The 25,774-nt window shown below is 61.2% G+C and overlaps 1 protein-coding gene across 12 annotated transcripts in view; it reads right to left on the reverse strand.

Annotated features, from left to right (window-relative positions):
- The window catches only part of PCBP3 (poly(rC) binding protein 3), a 64,730-nt gene that overhangs the window by 629 nt on the left and 38,327 nt on the right, over positions 1–25,774 (reverse strand). For 2 of the 12 annotated variants that reach the window (XM_032865191.1, XM_032865198.1), the window contains 7 exons: positions 25,113–25,241; positions 21,745–21,888; positions 18,478–18,519; positions 8,466–8,544; positions 7,680–7,739; positions 4,391–4,443; positions 778–947 (listed from right to left, as the gene is read on the reverse strand). In XM_032865191.1, coding sequence (XP_032721082.1) covers positions 778–947; positions 4,391–4,443; positions 7,680–7,739; positions 8,466–8,544; positions 18,478–18,519; positions 21,745–21,888; positions 25,113–25,241 — 677 coding nt within the window. The remainder of the gene's footprint in view (positions 1–777; positions 948–4,390; positions 4,444–7,679; positions 7,740–8,465; positions 8,545–18,477; positions 18,520–21,744; positions 21,889–25,112; positions 25,242–25,774) is intronic. The other 10 variants (XM_032865192.1, XM_032865197.1, XM_032865195.1 and 7 more) reach the window with 10 other exon arrangements.

A 25,774-nucleotide genomic window follows, 5' to 3' on the forward strand; every position in this document is an offset into this window, starting at 1 on the left:
TTGCGGGTCAGAAGTGTGGCCGGGAGCTGGAGACCGAGGTAGGATGGAGGGAGGAGGACTCACTGGCACCAGGCTGGCAGGGTCTGTCTTCCCTGTCACCACATCGGGGTGTGTCACTAACCGCCTGGACAAGCTTTGGTCACCATGTTCCTTTCGACAGCAGCTGTTCCGGGAGGGGCGCCGGCATCACGCTGCCCATGGCACGCAGTGGGGGCTGCCTCCCCTGTCCACCCGGCCCCCCCGAGCCCGGCCTGATGTTCTGAGTTAAAGGGCAGGGTCTGGCCCCGGGTGTGGCCACTCTGTTCTCTGGCACGCCACTGCGCCGGGACGCTGACCTCCCCCGCCCCTGGTGTCCCCTCTGGCCCGCCCACAGTGCCCAGATTCGCTGCTTGGCAGGGGGCTGGGTGGTGGCCGTGTCTTTACGGCCACGGGCGTGTGAGAGAACAGTGCGGTGATGTGCTGAGACTCCGTAACCCAATTACCCAAGCGTGTGGCTGGCCTCAGGCCGTGTAGCCTCCCTATGTGCTCTGGCCTGTGAGCAGCTCGCCCCCCGCCAGGATTCCAGGGCGAATGGTCATGTGTGAACGTGTGGCACAGGGGTAGGGCCCCAAGGATGTGTGGAGACTGTCTCCGCCACTTCCCACCCCCAAGCCCAGCCGGGAGAGAGAAGTCACCAGAGAGGACCAGGCACAGTCCGGGCTCCCGCGACGGCGAGCCAGTCCTCTGAGCGTCGTGTCCAGCCAGCGACACATTGGACAGGGCCCTGTGGACACTCACCTGGCATTGATGAGGTACTGGGCAAGGCTGATGTTGGCTGGGGTCCCCGTGATGGTGATCTGGCGCTCGGATGACCCTTCTGTGGCGTTGGCAATTTTGATCTGAGCTCCAGACATCTGTCGAATTTCATTGATTTTGGTCCCTTGACGTCCGATTATGCAGCCTATTAGCTAGAAAAAAGGACGGAGGACTCCCTCAGAGAAGAGCCCCCACCCCGAGCTGAGTGTGTGCAGAGTCCTGGGGAGGTCCCCGAGGGAGGACAGCCCAGGCTTGGTGCCCACCCCACTCCACACACTCCGCCCTCCCAGAAGGATGAGCACCGCCCCCCCAACCCCCGGGAGGCAGGGCACCGGGTCGCTTTCCCCATGGGGCTGAGCTGCAGATGCCTGGGCTCTGCCTGCCGCAGCGAGTCCGCACAGGCCCCAAAGGGGAGAGGCACCTGCCGCGTCACCTCCCCTGCTGTGCTTTGGAGACCTGGGAGACGGGGAGCATGAAGGCGTTGGCACTAGGGCCCTCTTGGTGGTGTCCTTGGGGTGGAGGAATGTTTGTCTGAAGCCAGAGTTTAAAGGTCTCTGCTGCCTGAAACCCATCTTCTGACGAACTTGGTGCAATTCTGAGGACATACACTCCCTGTGCTTCCCACGGTATGACCTCTGGCCGCCCTAGGCCATCTGAAGGAATAGGCGGGTCACCAAGAGTCAAGCAGCCAGAAGGGTAAGAGCCAGGGCTCCCTGGGACACAGAAGCAGCCACACACGGGGCTGGACTGCAGCCCGAGTTCTAGACCAGCTCTCTGGGGCAGCCTACCCTGCTGCGTGGGGGGCAACTCAGGCCCCAGAGAAGCGTCCACAGAGGCGGCAGCTGGCACCTCTCCATGTTCCCTGGGGGCAGAACCGAGTCCCTGCCTGAGCCAGGGCCACTGAGGTCAGCTCCAAGAGCAGTCATGGAGCAGGGGTGGGGCCAGTGCAGCAGTGTCCAAGTCTGCCTCCCGGGGCCTGGGGCGGAAGCCGCCCGCTTCTGTCCACGCGTCTGAGGGTTAGAGGGAGCCTGGAGCCAGGTGCAGGGTGGCCAGCAGGAAGGAAGCCCATTTACAAACACAGACGCCCCTGGACCTGTGCAGTGACAACAGCTCTTGTCCCCGAGGTGACCTCCAGCTTCTCAGCTCTGCCCTCCTTCCCTGGGGGAGGTCAGCTGCCTCACTAGACCGTCAGAGTCTCTGCAGATGTTCAGAAAGCCTCCACCCCAGGACCGCCCGGCTCCCTCCACCTCCTACCCCATCTCCCTAGCCCCCTGCCCCCGCCCCCCGCCTTGCCCTGAGGTCTGTGAGGGAGCAGCCCCTCTCCCCGGCCTGGAGCCTCGACTCGTCCATTTCTGGCAGCAGAGACGTCACGAGGGCTGCCTTCCAACCCTGCCAGGCAAGGCAGGGGACTGCTGGGCTCGTGGGCCGCATGGGGGCGGCAGCACTGGCCCCTGACGGAGAGGGTCCCCAGAAGACGCCGGCACTCGGGAGGATCCGCACACTTCCTTGGCCTCCAACAGCCTAATCTCCCTTCCAGAAGCTTCCCCCTCCAGTGCGAGTGCTGTTTGCCAAGCCTCCTACAGAACCGGCTTGCTTCCTCCTCCAGGAAGCCATCTGAGGAAGCCGTCTCCTCTGGCACGGGGGCCACACGTTCTCACAAATATCTTGCTCTTTCCATTTCCTTGCTGAAAACGTACTTGAGCCCAGCACTCTCTTCCTCCCTGGGGCCTCACCCCTGAGGGGCCCTGCGCTGCCCCCCAGCTGGCCTGGGGCCCCTGACGCCGCTCCTCACTCCTTACTTACGTGTGTGGAACATGACCCTCTTCCAGAAAGAGCTGAGGCGGTGTGGGCGCTAGTGACACCAACTCCGGGCCGAGCCCCCAGCTCTTCTGCTCGCCCCTCGACCTGGCGGGAGCGGGGCCCTCCCAGCCCTGCTCTGCAGCCTGTAGGCCATACAGGCCCATACACTCGGCCTCAGGGGCTCTCCTGCCCCGTGGGCATGCGGCCCACACCCAGCTCTCTCCTCTTACCCAGCGGGCTTCCATAGGGAGCCCCGAGGGAAGCCACGGAGACACTTTCAAGCACCATGGTTCCTCTTTGCTGCACCCCAGGGCTCTGTGGGGACACACCTGTCCTACCTCTCATCCTAGAGTCACCTGTGTGAGGCCTTAGATCTCTGGGTGAATCTGGGGTTGGGACCAGAGACAGGGCCCAAGTGTGGGGTGACCACAGGCCCAGGGCCTGTGAGGACCCCACTGTGACATCAGCCACAGAACCCAAGGCCAGATGCCACCAGCAGCAGGTCCCACACGGCTGGCAGCCGAGACCCGGCCTGGGTCCCCGTGCTACGGAGCCTACGTGTGGTGGCACTTACCACGCGCCTCCGCCCTCTGGAAGGTCCTGCTGTGGTGGCGGGGAGACCCCCCACCCCGCATGACTAGCTCTGGCCAGCGACACAGATGGGCATCACGGCCGACGCGCGTCTGAACGTGGGCTCTGAGGCACACACGCCTCCCCGGGGGGCCGGGGGGAGCTCAGGAAAGCCCCCCAGCAGTGGTGTCACCAAATCCTCCTCCCAAGAAGGGGGCCTCTTTCTGAGGGACTCCCCGGGAGGGCACGCTGCCTGCTCTCTGAGCCTCAACCCCTTCCTCTTGCTTTCTGGGCGCAGGTCCCTTCGGGAAGGGAGGCTGGGACGGGAGGACACCCGTCGTGAGTGCAGCGGTCTCAGTCAAGGAGCAGAGGAGAAGCCCCGTGCGCGCAGCGTGGTCCCTGCATCTACCACGTGGGTGAAGACTTGGGGGGCTGCCTGCGACCAAGCTGCTCAAGGACCGTCTCGCAGGAAGGCAGGGTCGGGGGCGGCCTTGAGCGGACGCCCACTCCCGGAGACACAGGAGCGCGTCACCTGCAGCCGGCCACCAGGGTCCCGAGGGGGGTGGTGTCTCTTGTTTCTTGGGGGGTGGGGGGAGGTCCCTTCCTCCGGCCCTACGCCTCGCTCCTCCCCCGGCCTGCTGCCCGTCCCTGTCCACACTCCCCTGACGCCACAGCTCTGCATTTCTCGTAGGGCTTCCTGCCTGGCTGGTGCCAGGGGCAAAGCCGGGAAGGATCTGGAAGGCCTTGGTTCGATGGCAGAAAAGGCCAACTGACACGTGAGCCGAGAAGGCCAGTCCCCCAAGCAGCTGCCTTCCTGGGCAAGCCTGACCTGAGCCGCTGCCCCTCAAGGACACGTGGCCCACACCTACCCTGCTGTCTTGGTCTCAGATCGGAGTCTGCGTCCTCAGGATCATCAGGGTCAGAGGACAGGCAGGTAGGGCTGAGCGTGTGTGGGGGCTGGTTCATAAGGCCACTTTGTCAGCGGAGCCCTGCGCAGGGACAGGCCGTGGCACCGGCTACGGGTGTCCTGCTGCAGCAGACCCTCAGAGCGCTCCTGGCCCACGTGCTCCTCAAGGGCCAGCCCCTAAGTCCCCTCGGCTCCTTTCCTGTCTGGTCTCTCGGAGCGTGACATCGTGTGCCTTTCTGTGGCCGCTGTACCCAGCCGTGGGAAGGGAGGGGAGTGGTCTGGGTGGTCAGGGCTGGCTGAGGGCGCGGGTATACTCACATCGTTGGGAATGGTGAGCTCGTGAGTGCTGGCCGGGGGGCTGGCGTCCAGACCTGGGCACACCAAGGGGACAAGGTCAGGCTGACAGCAGGCTGCTCCCATCGTGCCCACCCCCACGGCCCCCCATAGTCCCCATGGGTGGGGCACACACATCCTGGGGGCCCAGGCCCTGTGAGCTCTCAGTCCCAAATGCAACCTATGTCTGGAGGCCCAGCTTCTCTCAGAACAAGGACAAAGAGCCTTAGCACGGTGATGTTTCACGTTTTCATCTGGGACACGTGCTGATTTCACTCCTGCACCACGGCGTGTGATGTCGGGACGCCCTTCACAGACATCTGGGGGACCCACATGCTGGCCAATTGTGTGTCCTGCAGCCCCCTATGTACCCCTAGTGCAGATGCCCCTCCACCCCGTCTGTGCCGGCAGAGCCACGGGTCCCGCACAGCAACCCCACGGCCCTGCACCACAGCCCCGCAGCCCTGCCCCGCAGCCCTGCAGCCCCACATCGCAGCCCCACACCATAGCCCGGCAGCCCTGTACCACAGCCCCGCAGCCCTGCAGCCCCACACTGCAGCCCCGCAGCCCTGCAGCCCCACACCACAGCCCTGCAGCCCTCTACCACAGCCCCGCTGCCCCGCAGCCCTGCAGTCCCATCCCGCAGCCCCACAGCTCTGCACCTTAGCACGGCAGCCCTGCAAGCCCCGCAGCACAGCCCTACCCCGCATCCTCGCACCACAGCCTGCACCACAGCCTTGCTGCCCTACCCTGCAGCCCCGCAGCCCTGTACCACAGCCCTGCTGCCCCACAGCCCCACACTGCAGCCCTGATGCCCTGTGCACCACAGCCCTGCAGTCCTGCCCCGTGGCCCTGTAGCCCCACAGCCCTGCACTGCAGCCCCACAGCCCCGCAGTCCCACATCCCCATGCTGCCAGCCCCGCAGCCCCACAGGCAGCTCTCCTGCCCCGACAGCCCCACGGATTCAACGATCAACCAGTAAGCCACCAGGCCCAGTAGAGACGGTGAGCTTCTGTGCAGAAAGGGCAGACACGGGCCTAATGGATCCCCAGGCCCCCAGTTTTTATCGTTACAATCTCAGCTTGGGGCCTAGCAAATCAGAGACAGCTTCTCACAGGACGAGGTCTACTCTTGCTCTTGAAACAGGGACAGCAAAATGTGCAGGGGGCTGCGAAAGGGCCAGCGGGCTCCCCTGCCCTCAGCACTCCTGTGTCCTCATCCAGAGGCATCTCGAGCACCAAGTCCAGGCACAGCAGACACCCCGTCCTCCTGGCAGGTCCCGCGTGCGCCTGGAGCCTGCGCCCGCAGAACCACCATCGCAGCCCGGCTCACACCGTCAGAGTACCCCAGAGCCCGAGCCCTCTCTTCTCCTCCCTCCGGGTTCCTGCCTCTGCCCTTGCCCCTCGGTCCACGCTCCACAGGCCCCGAGAAGCCTAAGGAAACGCAAGTCGGATGCCTTCAAGACTGTGCCAAACCCACCAGCTGGCTGCTGCTTCCGCCGGCGCCCACCCTGCCTCCCTCTGCTCCCGCCATCGGCCTCCCTGCCCTCCCCATCCCCTCCCCTCTTCCTGCTTCCTCCTCCACGCACTTGTGTCCCCAACACCAGACGCACTGCAGTCATCAGGCTCTGCCCCGAAAGACCGCGAGGGCCCTCCGTGCTGGGGGGGCCGCTGGCAAGTGCTGAATGAACCAATGCACCGGGAACCGTCATTCCCTTCTGCGCAGCTAAATCTAGAGTTTCTGTTCTTTATCTTCTTTTCAGAGAGGTATTCTCAATACAGTTATCTGATTGTCCAACCGTCTAGCCACATCCCATCAACAGTGACATGCGAAATGTCATCTAGGAGATCTGCTCAGTCCCGGGGGAGCCCGACAGGAACGCCCGCCCAGCCTGCTTCGGGAAGGACAGAGAGCCCAGAGTCCTGTCCGTTCACGCTGGCAGACTCTGACCCAGGGGAGGAGAGTGTCAGACTTCTTGTCAGGAGGGCACGGGAATAAAATGCTGGTCCGCAGACATGCCCGCTTACAGCTGGCATTCCCGTGTCTAGGGGCCTCGTGCCCAGTGAGCCTCCCTCGTGAGATGCTGACGCCGCCCGCGCTGGGACAGGGATCAAGCTTCGCCCGCCAGCCCGACCTGCTTTGCGAGCGTTGGTGACATCGCTCCTGGTCACCACGCCTCCTACTCCCCCAGCGGCTGTGCTGGGACACGCGTGTGTGCATGCTCTCCCTGTGGGTCCCATGGGGCCTCGGGGCAGGAGGTCATCATAGGGACGCCTCACGTCCCACAACCTTGAGGCCTGCAGGCGGTGCTGGGGGAGCCGGGGCAGGGCCGGTGGGCAGCTGGGGGAGTGGGGGTTCTGTGTCTTGGGCAAGCCAGGCCCCTAGGTCCCTAGCCGTCCCTGGGAAACCATCGCTGGGTGGGAAGTCACGGATAAAGTCTGGAGGGCTCACAGGCATGTGCGTGTCACCACCTAGATAACTTTGTAAGGGTTGATACCCGTTTCCATAATCAAATATGTCCTATACGTTTTTCTCTAATTTCCATTCATTAAATTCTGCATTCACTGCATTGAGGGCTGCACTGAGACGGAACCCACGTGGGGTGCGGGGAGCACCAGGGCTGGCATCTCGGCACAGGGTGCACCGCTAGGCTCTGGAGCCAACACCTAGAGGGGGTGACAGCCAGCGCCTGCTGGGAGCTCTGACCCCAAGGGGTATGGGAGAGCGGGTGACACCCCCCCCAAGGGAACCGACTCTGCCCTGCCACAAGGCTCCAGCAGGGTCACTGCCCCACCCCCCCACCCCCCTCCGGGCCATGGGGTCAGCCTACCGGAGCCTGCCCTGCGACCGCCTAGGGGATGTTAGCGCAACCAGATGGGTGTGGACAAATCTGGCCGAGGGTGCGCTGCTCCCTGACCGTGTGCGTCTCCTATGAAATACACTTCCACAAAGCACAGGTCAGGTCGGTTCTGCACCGCGGCCCCCCCCCGCCCCAACTGCGCCGCCACCCTGGGGCCCTCCTGACAGGCAGCTGCGCCCTGAGCACCTTCTGATCCTGGGACCTGCCACTGCCTCCCAGAAGCAGCAGCCGGGGCAGACGCACGGGCCGGCCACATGGGCCGTGTGCCCTGATGGCGCTGAGGCGCTCGCCTTCCCTGCGGCAGCCGCGACCAGGCCTCCTGGCCCCTCCCCCCGCCAGGTCCTGGAGCCCGGGTGGGTCGGATGCTGGCCTTCTGGGCCTGCCCTCTCTCCGTCTAGGGTGCTTGTGTTTTACCTGACGACTGGCCCATCAGATTTTGAGCTTCTTCGGAGGAGTGTAAAGGCAGCTTTTCTCCTGGAGAGCAAAGAAGAAACAGATTTAATGTTTTGCCCTCAAGGAGATAAGCAAGCTCACTTCAACTAGGGAAGCTCAAAATCTGACTGGCACAGGCGCAGCAGACCAGCGCGCCCAGGGTGTGGTCACCTGCACGGCGGCCGAGGCGACACCCCGCCCTTACCAGGGAGGAAGGGACATCTGGCTGGCCAGACGTGGCTGAGTGAAGGCCCACCCCCACCCTTGTGCCAAGTGGGGTGCCGACAGGGACGGTGCCCTCGGCTGGGGGCTGGCTCATCTCAGCTCTCCCTGGGCCGGGGCTGGGTGCCGGCCCGGGCAGGTGTCGCTCCAGGGCTGTGCACTGGCCTCCCACAGGAGGGCACCCCTGGCTGCCTGTCTGAGCTCTTGCTCCTGGACAGAGCTGGCTTCGGGTCTGGCCAAACGGATGTGTTCTGCACAAGGGCTCCCAGGATGCCTGGGTGCAGCGGAGAGCAGGCGAGGACCCTCGAGGGGACAGATGTCCCTTCACAAGGCCCTCGCGAGGTGATGAGCCTACCGCAGGACACACACAGACAGACCTCCCGCCCGGCCCCTGCAACGTGCCCGCTGCTGCGCGTCTACACTGCAGCCTTGGGATCTGCAGCTACAACTGTACCTGCTCTGCTCGCCGCCCTGAGAAACGACCGTTCAGAAAGAGAGTCCCCAGGTGAGAAGAGAGGAGGTCAGAGAGGGCAGCTGGGTACGTACCGGGGAAAGCGGGGTTGGTCTGTCCGAGGGGAGGAAAGGGGGTTTGCTGCATGGCCAGCTGGTGGAGCTTGGTCAACTGCTGGGGTGGGAGGGACACGAGAGCTAAGAAGATTATTGTCATCGAGCACCAGTCACACCAAATTAAAAAGGCAGTAACAGGACGTTGCACAAATAGAGGGGCCATGCGGACACATGGCAGACGCACAGCGCAAGGACTTGGCCTGGGAAACCAATGGGCCATGGGGTGGGAGCATCCAGTTCCTTTCCTCTCCTCGGCTCCCTGGCAGCTCACACAGGCCTGGCGGCAGTAACCCCCAAACCCCATGCAGGCGAGGGAGGCCCCAAGGCTCTGTGGGGAGGGTCTGAGAGCCACAGAACAGGACCTGCCGGGCCCCGAGGGGCTTCGAGGTCATGCTGTCCTTACAGAATGCACGTGCCTTGTGCCAACGCCCCCTTCTGCAAATCTGGCCCCAACCCAGCCCTGGCTAGGCCTGGACCTCGCCCTGCCTTCCCTGCAGGGCCTCCCCAAGCTGACCTTCCAGGATCACAGAATATAGTGCCAGAAGGATCTGTGGGGGGCAGGTGAGCACCTCTAAGACGCTGTGAGGGCTGTTAGCATCTCACGTCTCCAAATGGGCCGCTCTGTCCCTTTGTCCCCCACCTACTGGGCTTTCTTCAGCTGTTTTTATCTGGGCCTCCTTTCTTTCTTCCTCCCTCCCTCCCTTCCTTCTTTCTTTCTCTCTCTCTCTCTCTTTTTAAATTAGGCTCCACACCCAGCCCAAGCCTGATGCGGGGCTTGAACTCACAACCCTGAGATCATGACCTGAGCTGAGATCACGAGTCAGATGCTCAACTGACTGAGCCACCCAGGGCATCCCATCTGGGCCTCAGTTCTTAGGTCAAAAACCCAAAAGAAGGTAAGGGTAAATGTGGTGAGTCCTGGCCATATTTTGGGAACTGGAGGCTTGAGTGCTGGACACTCGGCAGGATGCCCTCAGGCCTAGCTCACCCGCAGGGTCTGCACCGCAGTCTGGGAAATGTATCTGCTCCTAACCTCCTGACAGCAGGCCTGTCCCAAACGTGTCCCAGCACTGCTCCGGGGCCGGCCCCAGACTCCTTTCTGGAGGCGAGGATTGGGCCTCCTCAGAGCCCCCCGGGGTCAGTAGGCGGGGCACTCAGGGAGGAGCTGGTGTCCCCACAGACACACAAGTGTGTCAGGGAGGCGGCGCTCCTGCCTGAGGACACACACCGCGACACTCAGAAGCCTTCACAGATGCCCTTCAGAGCGAGAGAGGAGTGGGTCGCTGAGGGCCGTCAGCAACGTGGTGCCACACAAACACCAGACCCCCTTCTAGCGTGAGGAGGACCACGGCCGCCCCATCTGTCATGCTGCATGGGTGCAGCAGTGGGCACAGGGGCCCACAGTGGGTCGTGCCGCTTGGTCCAGCTCCTGTTGTTCCCGAAGAGAGAACTCCCGCTGGGAGCCAAGCTGCGACCACCTGTGGCCTCCTGGTCGGGCCTTCGAGGTGAAGCTTTCGCCGTGTGAGCCCCTGGGACGTGAGAAAGGCCGCTACTGCAGAACTGACCACACCTGGTCTTTCCTGGCCAGCTCCTGTGACACAGCTGTCACAGTGTCTGCTTTTGTCCCTCCCTTGCTGGACAGAGCGACTGCCTCCAAGTGCAGACTTCTCTGTCTTCCGGGGTGCTCCCTGACCTGTGGCACTCAGGGTGGGCCTGCTGGGAGCACCGGCCACCTTGACTCGGGGAGGCCCCTCTGGGTGCATCTGAGCCGCTTAGGGGTGTGATGAGCTGGGGTCAGATTCAGCTGAGAGTCGCTGGTGTGGTGGTGCGGGTCAGGTTTGCACCTAAGGCTGGGGGCTGACCTGGCCCATGTCAAGTCTGCCCCAGGACCTAACATCACTGAGATCACTGAGCAGTGTGACCTGAGCGGCCACGTGTCGAGGAACCCTGAGGAGGCTCCCGGAAGAGCACACCCAGGAAACACCGTCATGGGGACACGACACCCGCTGAAGTCACAGGAAGGAGAGGTAACACATGGTCTGCACCTGCTGTGCCCCTGGCAAGACGACCTTGCAGGGAAGGGACCTGGAGGGTCAGAGACCCTGCCGCATGGCTTGGGCAGCCTAGCAAAGGCTCCTCTTTCGGCGACCAGTAGGAAAGACGGCAAGTACCCAACGGCATCCTGGGGCACGAGGAACGAGCGGGGGGGCAGTGCTGGGGGACCGGACGCACACACTGGCCCCAGGAAGCTGCATCCAGCAGGCACAAGTCCCACAGGTCACCTGGCAGGGGCGTGCTCGGAACCCACCTTCGGGCGGAGTTAGAATGGGGCTAAGGTGACAAGGCGGTAACTACGAGTTCCTAGGACGGAGCGGAGACCCCACTTCTGGAGCAGCGTGTGGGAGCCTGAAGCAGAGGCCATGTGAGTCGGGCCCAGGGCTGCCCGGCTGTGGGGGACAGGGCACGCCGGGTGCTCTGACGGTCACTCGGATTTCCACGAGAGGCAGCGCGCACACTGGGATAGTGGTCTGGAGCATGACCAGCCCTCAAGGGCCCCAGCCCTCGGGCCCGGGGACAGGCTGGTGGGGAGCCTTCGGGTGTCCCTGGGGCCGCGAGGTCGGCTGGCCTGGCTGCTCGGTGCTCCTGTCCCGCCACCTTTCCGGGCAGGTGCTTGTACTCCTCCCACGGGCAGGATCCTCTCCTGTCTGTCTTGGGTCCCCAAGAGCACCCAGCTGTGTGTTGGTCAGGACCGCTGGGGACAGTAGGGGAGGGTGGGGCCCTGGCGGCAGAACCGGCCTAGGTTAGCTCCGGCACTGAGCTGCTTGGCGGAGCGGGGCTCATCTGGTCTCTGCTGCCCCCGTGCTGATCTGCAGGGTGGGGGCATCAGGTGAGCCAGCGGCCAGCCACGCGGTGCCGTCCACCTCCACTGGGGAGCACCACCATCGTGAACCACGGGGGCTTCCCCACACACCTGTCCGGTGCTCCCGGGCAGGTAAGCGGGGGGTGTGTCCGGCGGGCCACACGGGCACACGGAGGAAGCCACTGGACGCTGGAGCACTTGTGCGGGGAGCCACCGCCCGCTGGGAGCTCGGCAGTCCTGGCCCTAAGCTCCGGCTGCTTCTCCTGAAGAAACGGCCTCCCCAGCGGTGATTCTCCCTCCGCCCATGCAGCAAGAATGTCAAGTGATGTCTGGGGGTGACTGGCTGGGCGCACGGTGCAGCCTGGATAAACGCCGGTCCAGGGAGCAGGAGGGCAGAGAGGCGGGTGGGTGGTGGAGGTCACGGGCCTCCCTCTCATCTTGGTTCTATCCTGAAGTCGTCAGCACTTTACCTCCTTGGGATGCCATTTCTGTATTTTTTAAGGAAGGAGCAGAAAAAGTGCTAAGGGGATTCCTACTTTTTGAGATGTTTTTGCCATTAAAAATTCAGACTCCCAGTACTCACATGTGTCTCCAAATCACTGGGAGGGAGGGAGGGACGGACGGTAGGAGGAGAGGGAAGGTGGATGGGGAGGGACAGGTGCAGGAGATGGACAGCTCTCTGCCCCTTGACTTCTCCACTGGATGCTGGATTGGAACAGAAAACAGATCCACAATGCAGGCGGAGGCTGAAACTCACTGGGCTATCACGAGATGGGCACGCCGTGCCCCTGCCACTCGCTGTCAGGAACAGACCACCGGGCGTGTTTAGGCCGCGTTCCTGTCTCTCCCGTGAAATGCTCGTGTCTGTGCCCGTTTTTCCATTGGGCTGACTTTGGCTTACTCTCAAAAACTCCTTTCATATTTCGGATATTAATCCTACTTCATTTGCACGTGCCGGGAAGATCTTTTTCCCACTCTCCTTTCCTGTCTTTATAAAAAGATAATTTGTAGTCAAATTCATTTATATTTTCTTCACGGTTTGTGCTCATGTTTTGGTTACGAAACCCTTCCCTGACTTGAGAACAGAAAGATCTCTGTTTTCTTCAAAGTGCTGTTTTCCTCTCTTGTGCTGAAATTCTTGGCATGTAAGAAGTGTTCAGGTCAATGTTCCCACGTGGATGACCATGGCCACCTGTCCTCGCCCCTGCCATCCACACTGGCAGCTTCCTGGCCAGCAGACCCCTGGCTCTCTCAGCGGCACACGGGCCCAGGGTCACTCCCGGCGCCCACCCCCTCTATCTCCAGCGGTATGGCCCTACAGCCCGTCCCCATGTCTGCCAGGACGGCTCTCCCAACCGTCTATTCTTTTCAGTGATATCTTGATGATTCTTGGCCTTTGCTCTTCCACATAAATTTTAAACAGCATGTTAAACCCCTGTTAGGATTTTGATTGGAATTGTATTACATTTGTACCTTGATTTAGGAAGAACTGACATTTTAAAGATATTTCATGTTCCTACCCATGAAACTGGTATCCCCCCCCCACCTTTTTTTGCTTTCTGGTCTTCTCTAACTTTCAATAAAGACAATTTCTTTAAAAAGTCATCTTTTAATTATTGATTTCAACTTAATTAATTTGGTGAGAGAGTACAGCCCATAGGATTCCAATTTTTGATGGATGGTGAGTTCTCTTGATGGTGTAATGTGGGAACCTGTTGTGTAGATGCTTCTGGGCCTGACTTCCATGTTGTGTAATGGTGTCCAAGCTCTGTCCGTCACAGCAGTCAGGGGCAGGCTCCCTACTTGTTGTCAGATTTTAACCTTTTTGATTTGTTGATTTTTTCTTTATATGTATCTGAAGGTATGTTGTAGGTGCGTACAAATTTTGAACTTGTATCTTCTGGTGAACTGAGCCTTTATTGATACATAAATGACTAAATGTAGAATTTGCCTTAAAGTCTTGCTTTCCCGCCCAGCTGATGCTCGTGTTGGTGTGGAGGGCTTCCCGCGTGAGTCTCTTCCCAGGACAGATTCTCCTTCAGTGCTGCTGGGTTTTTGTTCTTTACATGCATCTCTGGGGGAAACAATGCTAGATTTTTTCCGTTTTGTTCGTTGTTTTTTGTTGTTGTTGTTTTTTTTTTAATTTTTTTTCTCTTTTTGAAGTCTGATAGTCTTATTTTTTAACTGGAATGTTACTTTTACTTTGATCAAAATTACACACATACGGACTAATTTCTGCCATTTTATTTTATTTTGTACATCTAAGTGTCCTGACTTTCTAAGGTTTCTTCTGTGGTTTTCATTCTTTTTTCTTCTTTTGTACAGACCGGTTCCCCCACCCTTCTCCCTTCAGCACCGGAGTGGAAGTCACGTGAGTAAACTCTTTTCTGGGGTGGAAGTCACAGAAGTCAAATCTTCTCTGTCAGCAGTCACTTTGACATTTTAACACGTTCATCTTAAGTCTAACCTCCGTACCTTTGCCTCTTCTGGGGTGACAGTGACCGGCAGGAAGTCTGAACTCCCCTTGGTGCGTCTGAAGCACACATCAGCGGTCTCTGTCCCTTTGTTCTGTCCGGTTACCCCACGAGTTAGGCAGCCTTGGTGTAGGCGTGCAGACAAGTGCTGCTTCGGTTCACCTGAATGTTTGCGTCCCGTCCTAGCGCAGTCACAACCACCACTATTTCTTGGCCTGTTCTTATGTGAATGAAACACGTCCCTCTTTCCCGTCTCTCTAGTCTTCCCTCCACGGTCACTGTTCTCCCAAAGGGCGAGGCCTGTGGGTCATGGCTGTGAGTCTGAAAATGCTTGCATTTCAGTCCTTGGAAGACACTCGTCAGACAGAAGCCGGGCTGACAACTACTGCGCCGCGCCACCACCTCTGGCTTCCGGGGGGGCTGCTGAGATGTCCCCACCCTCGCGCTTGCTCCTTGGGAACATTCCCTTTCTGACTACTTTGGAGGTTCACTTTAGGTCTTGATGTCGTGAGGTTTTAGATACGTATAAAGTGGATTTCTTTTTACTTATCTTGTTTGGGCATTCTTGGGATTCCTGAATGTGAGGCTTGGTTTCTTTTATTAATTCTGAGAACTTCTCAGTGCTTATCTCCGACAATCTTCCCTCCATCCGTGTGGTGACCTCTTCTTGGGGCTTCGATGGGATGAATGCAGACTCTGCCTCTGAGGAGGGGCAGGCTGGGAGGAGGCCGGCAGGCGGCTAATGGCTCCGCAGGACGGGGGCTGACCGAGTACCCCTGGGGTGGGGGCAGGGAGACGGGGCGATCTAAGGTGAGCCGGCCTCCTGCTTTTCCCACCTGGGGACGTCGGGGTCTGGTGTGTGGGTCCCTCCCCACGTCTCCAAGCTGCAGGGCCCTGAGGAAGGAGCAGGGCCGAGGTGAGGCCCAGCAGCAGGCAGCCTGGGGGCGCTGGCTATGCTCCCCACCGTTTCCACTGTGAGGTGCCAGGAGCAGCCTCTGTGCCATCCCCATGGGGCTCCAGAGGAGGTGACTGGCGGTCATCAGGGCAGTTCCTGCACCCCCAGGACATGTGAGTGGACAGCTAGGAGACACTTTCCATGCAGGACCTAAGGTGCCTTTTCCCACTGATGTCTTCTACTTCTGTTGTGACTCCCGTGTTACTGTCTCCCGCTAAGGACGTGCTTCCTGGAGCTCTGGGTCACTGGGTCTCGCCGCCAGAAGCCAGTGGCTCTTCAGCTCGGGCGTGCGCTTCTGAAGTGGCCACTTCCTTGTGTGTAACTGGGAGGCCGTCCCGACCACTACCCCACAGTCGGCGCCAGGCGCAGGTGAACAGGCAGAGGGGGAGTGATCTGGACCCTCTGAAGACCAGCGAAGAAGAATCGCACATGGGGGTGGTTCGAGGCTGACGCGTCCCTCCCGTGTGGTCACGTGGAGTAAGTGAAGAGACACAGCTACTGGGTGGGCAGGAGGACGGGGGGGTTCCCACATCTGAGTCCTCTTGCGTCCCCCACATCTGAGGCCACGCAGACCTGGGCAGGGGTGGTCAGCAGCCCCTGGCTCTGGTGGTCTGGCCACGACTGGGCTCATCCTCCCCACACCTGGTGTCCTGGTGCCTCTCCTGGCATGTCCAGGCGGATTCGGGCTAAACAGGTGAGGGGCAGGCACGACCCTGCAGGGAAGCCGGCACGTCTCCAGGTGGGGGACCAGAACGCGCTCGTCAACCGCAGGCACAGAAAAAACACGTACGGTTTAGTTCTGTGTAAAGTAACACTTGGCGCTAACGAACCTGTTTTCTCACAGTCTGCGATGCGGGTCACAGGCCGCTGGACAGTCCCGTGCCGTGTGTCAGCCTCCGTGGCTCAAGCATTTAAACAGCATTCAGTTGTATTGTAAGATAAAGTAGGGCTTCCTACCATTATCCTATCTGCGTTCCACCAACAAAGCCTTTAAAATCCCTACTGAATAATACTAAACTCAAGTAAGAGCGGCCTTCCCAGCCGCCATCACCGACGTCACCAGACAGTGGCTTTACTTTTGTTTGGGATGGGACATCAGTAAGACTGTCCGGTCTTCAAGGCCTCGAGCCTGCGAGCCACACACTTGTCAGGGCTCTTGCTACTGAGTCCCAGCGGCTGCTTGGTCCTGGGCTCAGTCCACACAGCAGAGGGTCCCGCACAGGGAGCCGTTTCCTGACAGTCGACTACCTCGCGTCTCTACCAACCGTATGAGGCAGTTACGCAACAGTGATTATTAGTCAGTTTAACCAACCTGAGAAAAAACGCTGCAAAACAACCCGCTTTTAAGAGATTCTGAGAAAATCACACGAATGACACAGCAGCAAAGTAACAGAGAAACCAGCCGGCCGGACCGAACGCCGCAGCCTCCGCAGCTGCGCGTGCCCACGACCCGGGGAACTGCCGGCCAGAAACGCTTCTCTGTCAGCTCAGAGGCCGCATGAAACCCCAGGCCATCGTCTTTGGGTCTGTGGCTCCCGCCTCAACCTCAGAGCTGTTCTCTGGGGTCAACTGCCCTTTACCAGGGGCCACACCCCTGTTTTCTGAGTTCCTGAGCTTTCAAAAAGCCAACGGGCCAGGTTCTCCAGTCCGCTCTTGCGCACGTCCAGCGGCACAAGACCATCTGGCCCCGGGTCAGACGAGGACTGTGCCACCCCAGGGATTAGGCCTGTGACCCACTTGGCTTCTGCTCTGATTTCCCAGCACCCCCACTCAGGGCCGTCTGTGAGGAGCCGCGGAGCCCATCATCACAGCACCCGACCCCCCCCACGGGCGCGTCCACTCTGCACGGCATTCCTGCGCTAGGGACGGGCCACCCCTTCTCCCAGGCTCTAACATCTGCACCCCTCGGTCAGAGTGGGTGGTCGCCCAGGTGACGAGGGACGGGGCATCACCCACCTGGAGCTCCGGGACCTGCCCCTGCCTGCTGTGGGGGGTCTTACGGGCCGACCCCCACTGCTCCCTCCTTCTCTTGGGCAATGCTGTCAGTCTTCTTAGGGTATGAGACTTCAAACAGTTTTTAAAGCTGCTGATGGTTCTTTTTCGAAGGCTGAGTGGGTTCACACCTCCCCCACCTTCCCCACTCCTGGGATCTCTACGAAACACAGTAACATGGAATGGGGTGTGAGCCTAGCAGAGGCCAGGCTTTGACACGTGTCCTCAAGGGGGATGTCGAGGTGGCTGTGGGCTTGGCTGGGCAGGCAGGGACGGGTGTGAGCAGGTGGGCAGAACTAGTGTCACCGCACCAACCGGCTGCATCCAGACAGCTGTGCCCCTGCCCGGCTTCTACCCAGCAAGGAGTTAGGGCCCTCGCAGCACGTTCTGGGCAGGAGGAGGACAGCTCCAGGAGTGGGGGTGGCCACAGGCAGACATGGGGACAAGAGACTTAGCATTAAGGTAGTCCCCACCTAAACCTGGGGACCACTGAATGTGGACTCGGGGTTGTTCCTGGGGCAGAGAGAGCCTCCCGCTCGGCCGACTCTGCCTGTGCGGGTTTCTTCAAGAGGAGCAGCCTTGGCCGTACCCCTGCTCTCTCTGAGGGGGGCTCCCCGCGATGGCAGCGAGCTCTTACTCAGCCTGGCTTCGCTCTGGAAAGCCTTTGCCTGCTCGCCTGTACGTCTCACTGCCCACGTCTGCGCCCACCCAGTCAGCGCGCAGGGGTTCACAGAAGATTCGAGCACCCGTCAGCCTGGCGGCCCTCCCGGATGCGCGTCTTGGGTCACGGAGAACGCAGGCGGGAAACGCTTTCTCGGGAGAGGCCGTGAAGCTCGGCAAGTCTCCGGTTAGAGAAAACCGGCTTCTCCTGGCAGACTCCAGGTGCACCGCAGCTGCTAGAGCACCGAGTGACCGCTGGCTCGGCCTTCTTGCCCTGGCCTGGTCCCCCTCCCCTCCTCTCTCCCTCCCTTTGAGACCAGCTCCTGAGGCCTCCGGCCCCCGGCGCACGTCTAGATCCCTGGGGAGGGACGGCCTTGGATTGTGCCTGCTGCCCTGTAGTTGCCACACACTGTCCCCTCAGTCCCTGGGCCCCTGCACGGTGCATTTTCAGGTGTCCCCATGCTCAACTCTGACACCGCACTCCAACGGTAACGCGCTCGGGGATGGCTGAGCAGCCCATGGCGAGCGCGCGGCTTCAACACCGCAGGGAAAACCAAGGTCCCTCCCGTTGGCTTCTGACCTCGGGTGGGGAGGCCTGGGGGCGCCGCAAGTGTCGCACAGCTCTGGAAAGTGCAGCCTTACCGGACGTTCAAGCACGCTCTCCCGCGTCTCTTAGAGCACCTGTCTGAGAGCATGTCGCCCGACTCCTCAGGCGGGCGGAGGGCGCCCCGCGGTCCCTGCCCACTGGGGCGAGTGCCCTGGCAAAGCAGCCCTGTGGCCGCTGCCTGAGGCCCTGTGCACAGAGGGAAGCCCCAGAGCGCAGCGGCAGTGAGAGCAATTTGACGTCAGGCCAAGTCCTCCACACGCGCAGAATTAGTGCTAAGAGGTTAAAGGTTATTCAAGGTCATATGGATACGACACAGGTCAGGAACATTGAGAGAACGGTATTAATATTATTGTGTAATATTAATATTAGTAGCGAGTAACAGCAGCATGCAGGGGGGAACGGTAACAAGAAGAGAAGGTCGGGGAGGCAGAGTGGAGACTCACATCTGGGTGGGGGATGGCGTACTGTCCCTGGATCGTGTAGGCCTAGAAACAGAGAGACACCGTCAGCTCGGGAAGCGGCCAGCCATGCTGTGCGCACCAGTGGCCCTTCCCCGGGGACAGGGGCTTTCTCGGGACTGTGACTTCCTAGGAACAGGCCCAAGGCCCCACGGTCAGAGCTTCCTCCCAGAGCGCATCTCCGCCTGCCCCCAGCAGCCTAGGGCACTGGGAGGTGCAGAGCGGGGGTCTTGGCGCCGAGCCTCACTGGCGCCCACAGGGATGGCTGGGGCCACCACCAGACGCAGGAGCCCGGGGAGCCACAGCCCAGTCATGGACAGCCATAGGCGCGGACACTGGGCAGTCAGCAGGGAGGGCGCGAAGGCTCCCCACTCCCCGGGGTTCTTAAAAGAAAGCCCCAGCAAAGGATGGAATCCTGTTAGAGACGAATTGTTAAGCTTTTGAACTTCCATCAGCTTTCAGTGTAAACACCTTTACAAAGTATTTATCCCAAGAAAAGCAAACCAAACCACCTTTCTGAAAGCAGATTAAGTAAGAAATGCACCAAATCAGTCACAAGAGGGACTGACCTGTCTTGTGACCTTAGAGGGCCGCGCAGCCATTCTCACAGGGGGCTGCACGCGCTCGGCCCCACTCCCTGGGGGCCAGTGTGGGTCCCTGAGGCTTCAGCTTCAAGAGAGATTCCGACCATCCACCGCAGGAGTGTGGACCTGTGCCTCCCCACCAACCCCGGCTTCAACAGTCCACCAGCTCGGGTGCTCCCAGAAACGTCATGGCCAAAGACAAACGAACCACAAAGTGTCAAGGGAGAGCAAAGACCAGGCTTATTGTCGGGCCTCACGTGCTGTGACGTGGAATGTGCCACGCCCGCCCTGGGCAGCTGCATTTGAGGCCCCGGCGGGAAGGCCCAGGTGTGGAGGGACGTGGCTTCCGGCCCCTGGCCACGTGGGTCCTCATGCACATGCTGAGTGGACACGTGATGCCCACCTGTGTCTGCACGTGTGCACCCGAAGAGGGAAACCCCAGGTCAGTCCGAGTGTCACTCCCATGGACTCCACACTGAGGGGTGGCATCCAAGTTTCCGCTCAACCACGGCTTTTGAATCTGCCGAGAGTTTTGGTCATAAACAACCCAACCTGGGAGTTGAAGGTCAGCCAAGCCCTGGACAGGGACCACGGGAGGCAAGGCCCCAGTCTGGGTCGGGTCCGCCAACGGCGTTCCAGGAGAAGTAAAGGGATCTTATCAGATGCAGCAAGTGGCTAAGGACACCGCCTCTCCCCCTGGACTTCTGTCCACGGAGCGGCCAGGACTCGCCTTCAAGGTCTGTGGAGATGCCACGGGGCAGGTGCCCAGTGGGTCACCATGTGTATCGGGCCCTGGGACACTCGCTGCGCCCACCGGGCCAGGCAGGTCTATGGAGGTCGGGGCCTGCTCCCCACACGGCCCCACACGCCCGAGTGAACCGCACACGCTACCTGGCAGTGCGGCTCCTCACCCCAGGCGTTTCGGACTTATCTTCTCCTCCGAGGGAATTCTTAATTCTCCCTGAAGTGCACGGGCAGTGTGCCAGGCCCTCCGGACAGCGGTAACAGCCAGACGGAACTGACAGCCGGACGGACAGAGTTCCGTCTGGAGGAGACCTTCACCCTCTGTGAGCGGCCTGAGGGGCACGGCTGGGGCTCCGGGGCGGGCCCACAGCGAGGGGCGTCTCTGGAGGTCAGTCGGGGAGGGGGAGCTGGCCACGACCCTCAGGCCTGGGCTCTGCAGCAGGTGGGTGTCTGGGTTCCGAGGGCCCCGTGGCTGCACTAAATCTGTCACACCCCATTGCTGAACATGTGTGGTGGCTCCTCTGTCCCCACATAAGCAGGAAGAGCCACTGGGGAGGCCAGACCACCCCCGGGGCAGGGGTGCAGGTGCCTACAGTGTGGGATGATGCGGAGGGCCAGGGCTCTGCTGGGCTTGACCCGCTGGGCGTCCCAGGCTCCCCTGTGTGTCACTGTGCCTCCCTTTGGAATAAAGACCTCCGCTCCACCACATGGTGTCACCGCGGGTTTGTGCATGTGTCAGGGGAAAGGACACAGGGCTCTGAACAAGGGCCCCTGACTGCCTCTGGCCTTGCCTTCTGACCTGTGAAATGGGGGTATGCCCACATCTTGGGGCTGCAGGAGGAGGGCACGGGGACACGAAGGGTCCAGACAAAGGGCAGGGCAGGGCTGCTGGGAGACCGCAGGACTAAGGAGGGCTGGGAGGGAGGCCCGTAGCGGATGCTGGCAGAAGCCGGGGACCGTGGACACCGGCCTGCCCAGAACCACGCAGTCCCCATGGGACTCTCCCTGTGGGAAGCTGCCCACATCCTGCTCTTGGAAATGCAGGCCCCAGCCCCTCATCTAACGTGTGCAGCCAGTCTGGAGGATCTGGTAAGATTCCTTTAACATGGGGATAAATTTTTATTTGCTGACTTGTTAATGATAAAATCATGACCACTCTGGCCTGACCTGGGTCACCTCTGGGAATTCTCCGTCTTCACTCTCCCTCGAACAAAGACACATGTCACCGCCAACTGGACACAGAGCTCCTCCAGGCACCGCTGGCCGGCCGTCTTCCAGGGCCCTCTGGCCATGCTGTTGTGACCCCGGGGGGGTGTGGCAGGGGGCGGGTCCTTGGGGAAAGTGGGTCCAGCTCCTCTCCTTGGTCCTCTCTAGGCCCGACTAATGAACTGCTGGCCTCAGACACAAATGTCTTGGCAACCCCTGGGCTCCCAGACCCCTTGCAGGCAGGGAAAAAGGAGGTCAGTGGCCCCGGCCGCAACAACAGGTGTGCAAAGCAGGTGCTCCTGGGCCAGCTGGTGCGGGGCCCGCAGAGCGCGAGGGCCATTGCTGTGACCAGGAAGGCTCTGCCTGGCTGGGCAGCTTTCCCTTCCCTTGCTCCCAGAAACTCCCCTCAGGAAGGTCAGGGACCCTGTTGGTGCGGCTCCAGTTGCTTCAACGTGGAGCCCCGCATCACCCGTAACACTCCCGGCCCCTCTACTCGGCTTCTTAAGGACACTCAGGAGCTAGACTGGGGTGAGCGCTGCCTGGGCAGAACCGGGGTCCTTCGTGCCAGGCCAGGGAGAAGAAGCTTCCCGGGCCCAGCGTCTGTGTGCCCGACCCTGCCTCTGCCCCGCGGCGGCAGCGGACCGGGAGAGCTCTGCGTCCAGCGTGGGAGGGGTGGGAGACGTGCACGTGACGGGGGAGAAAACCTGAGTGCACTAACGGGCAGCGGCGGGGGCTGCAGTAAGAGGCTGAGGTTGGCAGTGGAGGCCGCGAGCGGGTCGGCTCTTACCTGACCACCTGCAAAAATGACAGGGGTGGAGGCGGGCTTTGGGCGGTAGGGGATGGTGGCACCTTTCGGTGGGGACTAGGAAAAGGGACAGGAGAGGGAGAGAGAGCATTAGAGCAGCTTTGCAGCGCCCGGACCTGACGATGGGGGCGCCTCCTTCCCGAGCCCGCCCCCCCGTGCCACCCGCCCCGCCCGGTCCCCCAGGCGGCAGCAGCCCCGAGGGTGAGGACGCCCCACAGCATGAGGGCCGCCGGTCTCCTCCGTGTAGCCGCCGTCCTAAATACGTCCCCACGTGGCGCCACCGTGGCAGCGCGCTCCACCAGCTCCCGACAAGCGAGAACGGAGGACGAGACCCCGCCGGGGCGCAGACGGCAGGTGGCGACCTGCGGACCAGTCGCTCCACTCTTGGCTCAGCCTGCCTGTTGCCTGAGGGAATCCCCCTCCCTCTCCCGCAAGCGCAGGGTGAAGCCGGGCTCTGTGGGCAGTTTGGCCTGGGGGCCTCACGCCCAGTGCCCCACAGGCTTTGTGGGGCGAGGCCTTGATGCTCAGTGGGCACCGTCCCAGGGCAGTTAGAAACATGGGATCTCACTATGAACAAAAGGAAACAACTTTTTAAAAAAAAGCTTAGAGTCCAAGTTCAGTATTTTATAGTCGGATGAGCTTTGCTGTAACTCCCTTTGCTTATTCTGTGTCCCCAAGCATAGGATTTTTGTCTCGGGACGAATGATACTCTCACGTCCCAGAAGTCTGCCGGATTCTGACAGACGACCGAACCCCTTGGTCAGAGGCAATCAGGGTCCTCCCGCGTCCGGCCAGGTGGCAGTCCTCCCTGGCAGCAAAGGCCAGGGGCTGAGTCTGGCTCAGCAACACCAGCCAGAGGCGGAGGGTGGGGCCAGGGCAGCCGGTCCCTGCTGGGAGTTCTTGAGACCACGGCCCACCCCGGCCTAGCCCACACCCTGGGCTATTGGGTGTGACGTCCCAGTGTCGCCACCTGAAAGACACAGAGCCACGTGGGGCCGGTTCAGCACGCCGGGTGGCAGGTTCAACTGTGGGGTCCAAGCCGTGCTGTGCGATTGTGGGCACACTGTGTGACCTTGACGACACTGTGTGACCTCGAACACATGGTTTGACCTTGACATGCTGCCTGACTTTGAGTGTGCTATGCGACCTGGGTCACTCTGTTCGGTTTTGGCCATGCTGTATGACTCAGGGGTGCCGTGTGACCTTGGGCAGTCTGAAGAGTGATGGCCATGCTGCAGGACCATGGGTGAGCTGGGTGTGACCCTGGGCAGGCTGTATGACCTTGGGAACACTGTGCAGCCTTGTTATAAAGCAGGAAGGGCTGCTGAGGGGCCTGTGAGTTGACCCCAGTCTGGGTCCCAGGGTAGGCTGGTCTTCAGTGTTTCTGCTGCTTATGCCCAAATGCCTCCAGATCCGTCTCTGTGCAGCCAGGGGTCACTGCAGCCTCAGATGAGACTCGGGTCGTGGTGGCAAGACTGAGCTCGAGGGAGTGGCATTCCCACTGCGCCAGCAGAGAACTCAGTCCAGGCGTGCCCCGTCCGGGCCAGACCCCTCACTAGGTGCTGCCCTCTGGCCCCGCGGCCCGTGGTGCCCGCCACCCCAGTGCCATGAGTGTGTGATTCTGGCGCTCCCTGACGTCCTCTGCCAGGAGAGGCCCGTGAGCACTGTGACCCGCTGCCCCTGGCCCACAGTGCGCTCTGCTGGGCGGGCTTTGCGGTGACACCTATGCTCTCCACAGCCCCAAGGACGTGCCCACACCCGAGGACAGCCTCTCAGAGGCCTATTCGAGGCTGTGGGGCCGCCCCAGAGCGAAGTCCAGAGCCCCTCATCTTTGCCCCACTTGTCCCACTGGTCCTCACTTAAAAACGGGCCCAACTGTTTCAAGGTGCAGTGACGCCGCCTTCTGCACCGAGGCAGCTGCTCCCCGACCTCTGAGAGCTCCGTGGCCCCAGCTCGAGGGAGACATCGCCTCAGCCCTGCGTCTGCCGTTCGCAGCCGCCAAGAGCGCTCGCTGCCCAGTCGAGTCTCGCGATAGCCCCAGCCAGCGCACGCCCCGGGGCACCGGCACTGTAGCCCGTGGCCTCCGGCCTGTCTCTGCGGGCGCGTTGGGTCACGGACGTGGTGCCGGCACCGCCCCTGGGGAGGAGTCCCAAGGAGACCGAGAGTCTAGTTCTAACCCTTGTTCGTGGACGCAGGAGGCTGCATCCCTCCTGGAACCGTTGCGTGACCCTGCACTGACGTGGCCACTGCCGTGCAGGTGTTTTCTCGCCACCTCGGGCACGTGCCGGTGCAAGCAAGCGCACAGTCTGCTCACTGCGTGCCCGATGGCGCCTCCGGGGTCCCAGCCGCAGGGGCCGGAAGGGAACACAGACCGGCACAACGGTCACGTGGCCCGTGGCTGGGGACCACTGGGACACCAGTATTTAGAAAAATACTTCGACTTCACAAAGTGATATACTTGGGGAAAATTAAACTATGCAAACATTTTTTAAAGAGCTGGATGTGGGTTTGAAGAGCAAACGAAGGACAAAAGCGGGGGGAGCCCACAGACACCGGCCGAGGCAGAGCCTCCCTTGCGGCAGCCGCAGGACGGCCCCAGGTCGTCTTTGTGGCTTAGAGACAGACGGCCCCTGAGAGGCTTCAGGGAGTCGCATGGCACTCGGGCCACTAGTCATAGTCGGGATTTAAATCTCGGATTTTTCCCCAAAAACGACTTCGAGAGAGGCTTCTGTCTTGCTCAGCTGTATCCTCTCCGCTTCTCCGTGGGTCCACCATTTTGTTTATTCTTCTCTGTCGTTACAACTTGGGCATTTTCCTGTGCTTTTCCTCCTTTGTGCCGTGAGTGCAGGCGAGCGCAGGCCTCCTGCCACCCTCCTCCATGGGTCCCGGGCAGCAGGGTCCCACCCGCAGCAGGCAGCGTGTCCGGCGCAGACATGAGCCGAGGGTAAGGCGACCCTTTACTGAATGCCCCCCCACTGCAGACTAACGACTCCCCCCCCCCACCCCTGGCTGTGTCCTGACACACCCCTTTCCCCGGCCCCCAGGCCGAGATATGGATGTGCCCAAGACGGCAGGCACTGCACACCTGGCACGGCTCTCACTCGGGTCGCTCTGAGCCTGGCTGCGGTCTCGGGTCACACTCCTGACCCCTGGCCCCCACACGGCCCTGACTGTGTGAATTCTCAGGGCCCCAGCCACGTGCCACAGCCAACACAAAGCAGCCACGGCCAGTGCGGCACGAGGGGCAGGCTGGTGGCAAGCCCCGGATGCCCAGACTGTACCTCCAGCATGACCACACAGATCTGCCTGACGCACTGGATGATGGCGTCGGGGGTCCCCGAGATGGTCACTGCCCGCTCTGTGGAATTGGGCAGCATGTCCCCGGCCACCTGGACCTGGGCACCTGTGGACTGCAGAAACAAGACATTGGAAGGGGAACGGCAGGGCAGGGGCTGGTGGCGGCGGCCAGCGCTGAAGCAGCGCCCCAGGTGCTCAGGAGGATGTCATGTTGAGGGTACAGTGCACATATGCCCACGCCAGGGGCACGACGCCCGCCTGCCACCTCGGCCCTCTGTTCCTTCCCTGGGGGCCCAGGGCAGGGCTAGTGTGCCTTAGCCTGTGGCCCCGCACGGCCTGGCACAGGGACAGTGACACTGGACAAGAGGTGTCTGAACCTGCAAGTGGCTTTTGCAGAGGCGGAGACAGAAATGGAGTCACTTTTTTCCAACACGTGGAACTTCATCTCCCTGGGAGCTGAGGGCACAGACAGAGACGGATTCTAGAGGGGCCTAAGCTCTGCGGCTGTCTTCCCTTGACGGGATCATGACAGGGCGGCTCCCCTCCTTCTGGGAGGGTCAAGGACTCAGGCTTTCTTTGAATAAAGGAACATGAACATAAAGTCTGCACCTCACCCAGCCCTGCTGGTCTGCTCGGGCCTGGGGGT

This window comes from Lontra canadensis, unplaced genomic scaffold, assembly GCF_010015895.1.
Source record: "Lontra canadensis isolate GAN:19392208 unplaced genomic scaffold, GSC_riverotter_1.0 scaffold29, whole genome shotgun sequence".
Taxonomy (NCBI): Eukaryota; Metazoa; Chordata; class Mammalia; order Carnivora; family Mustelidae; genus Lontra; species Lontra canadensis.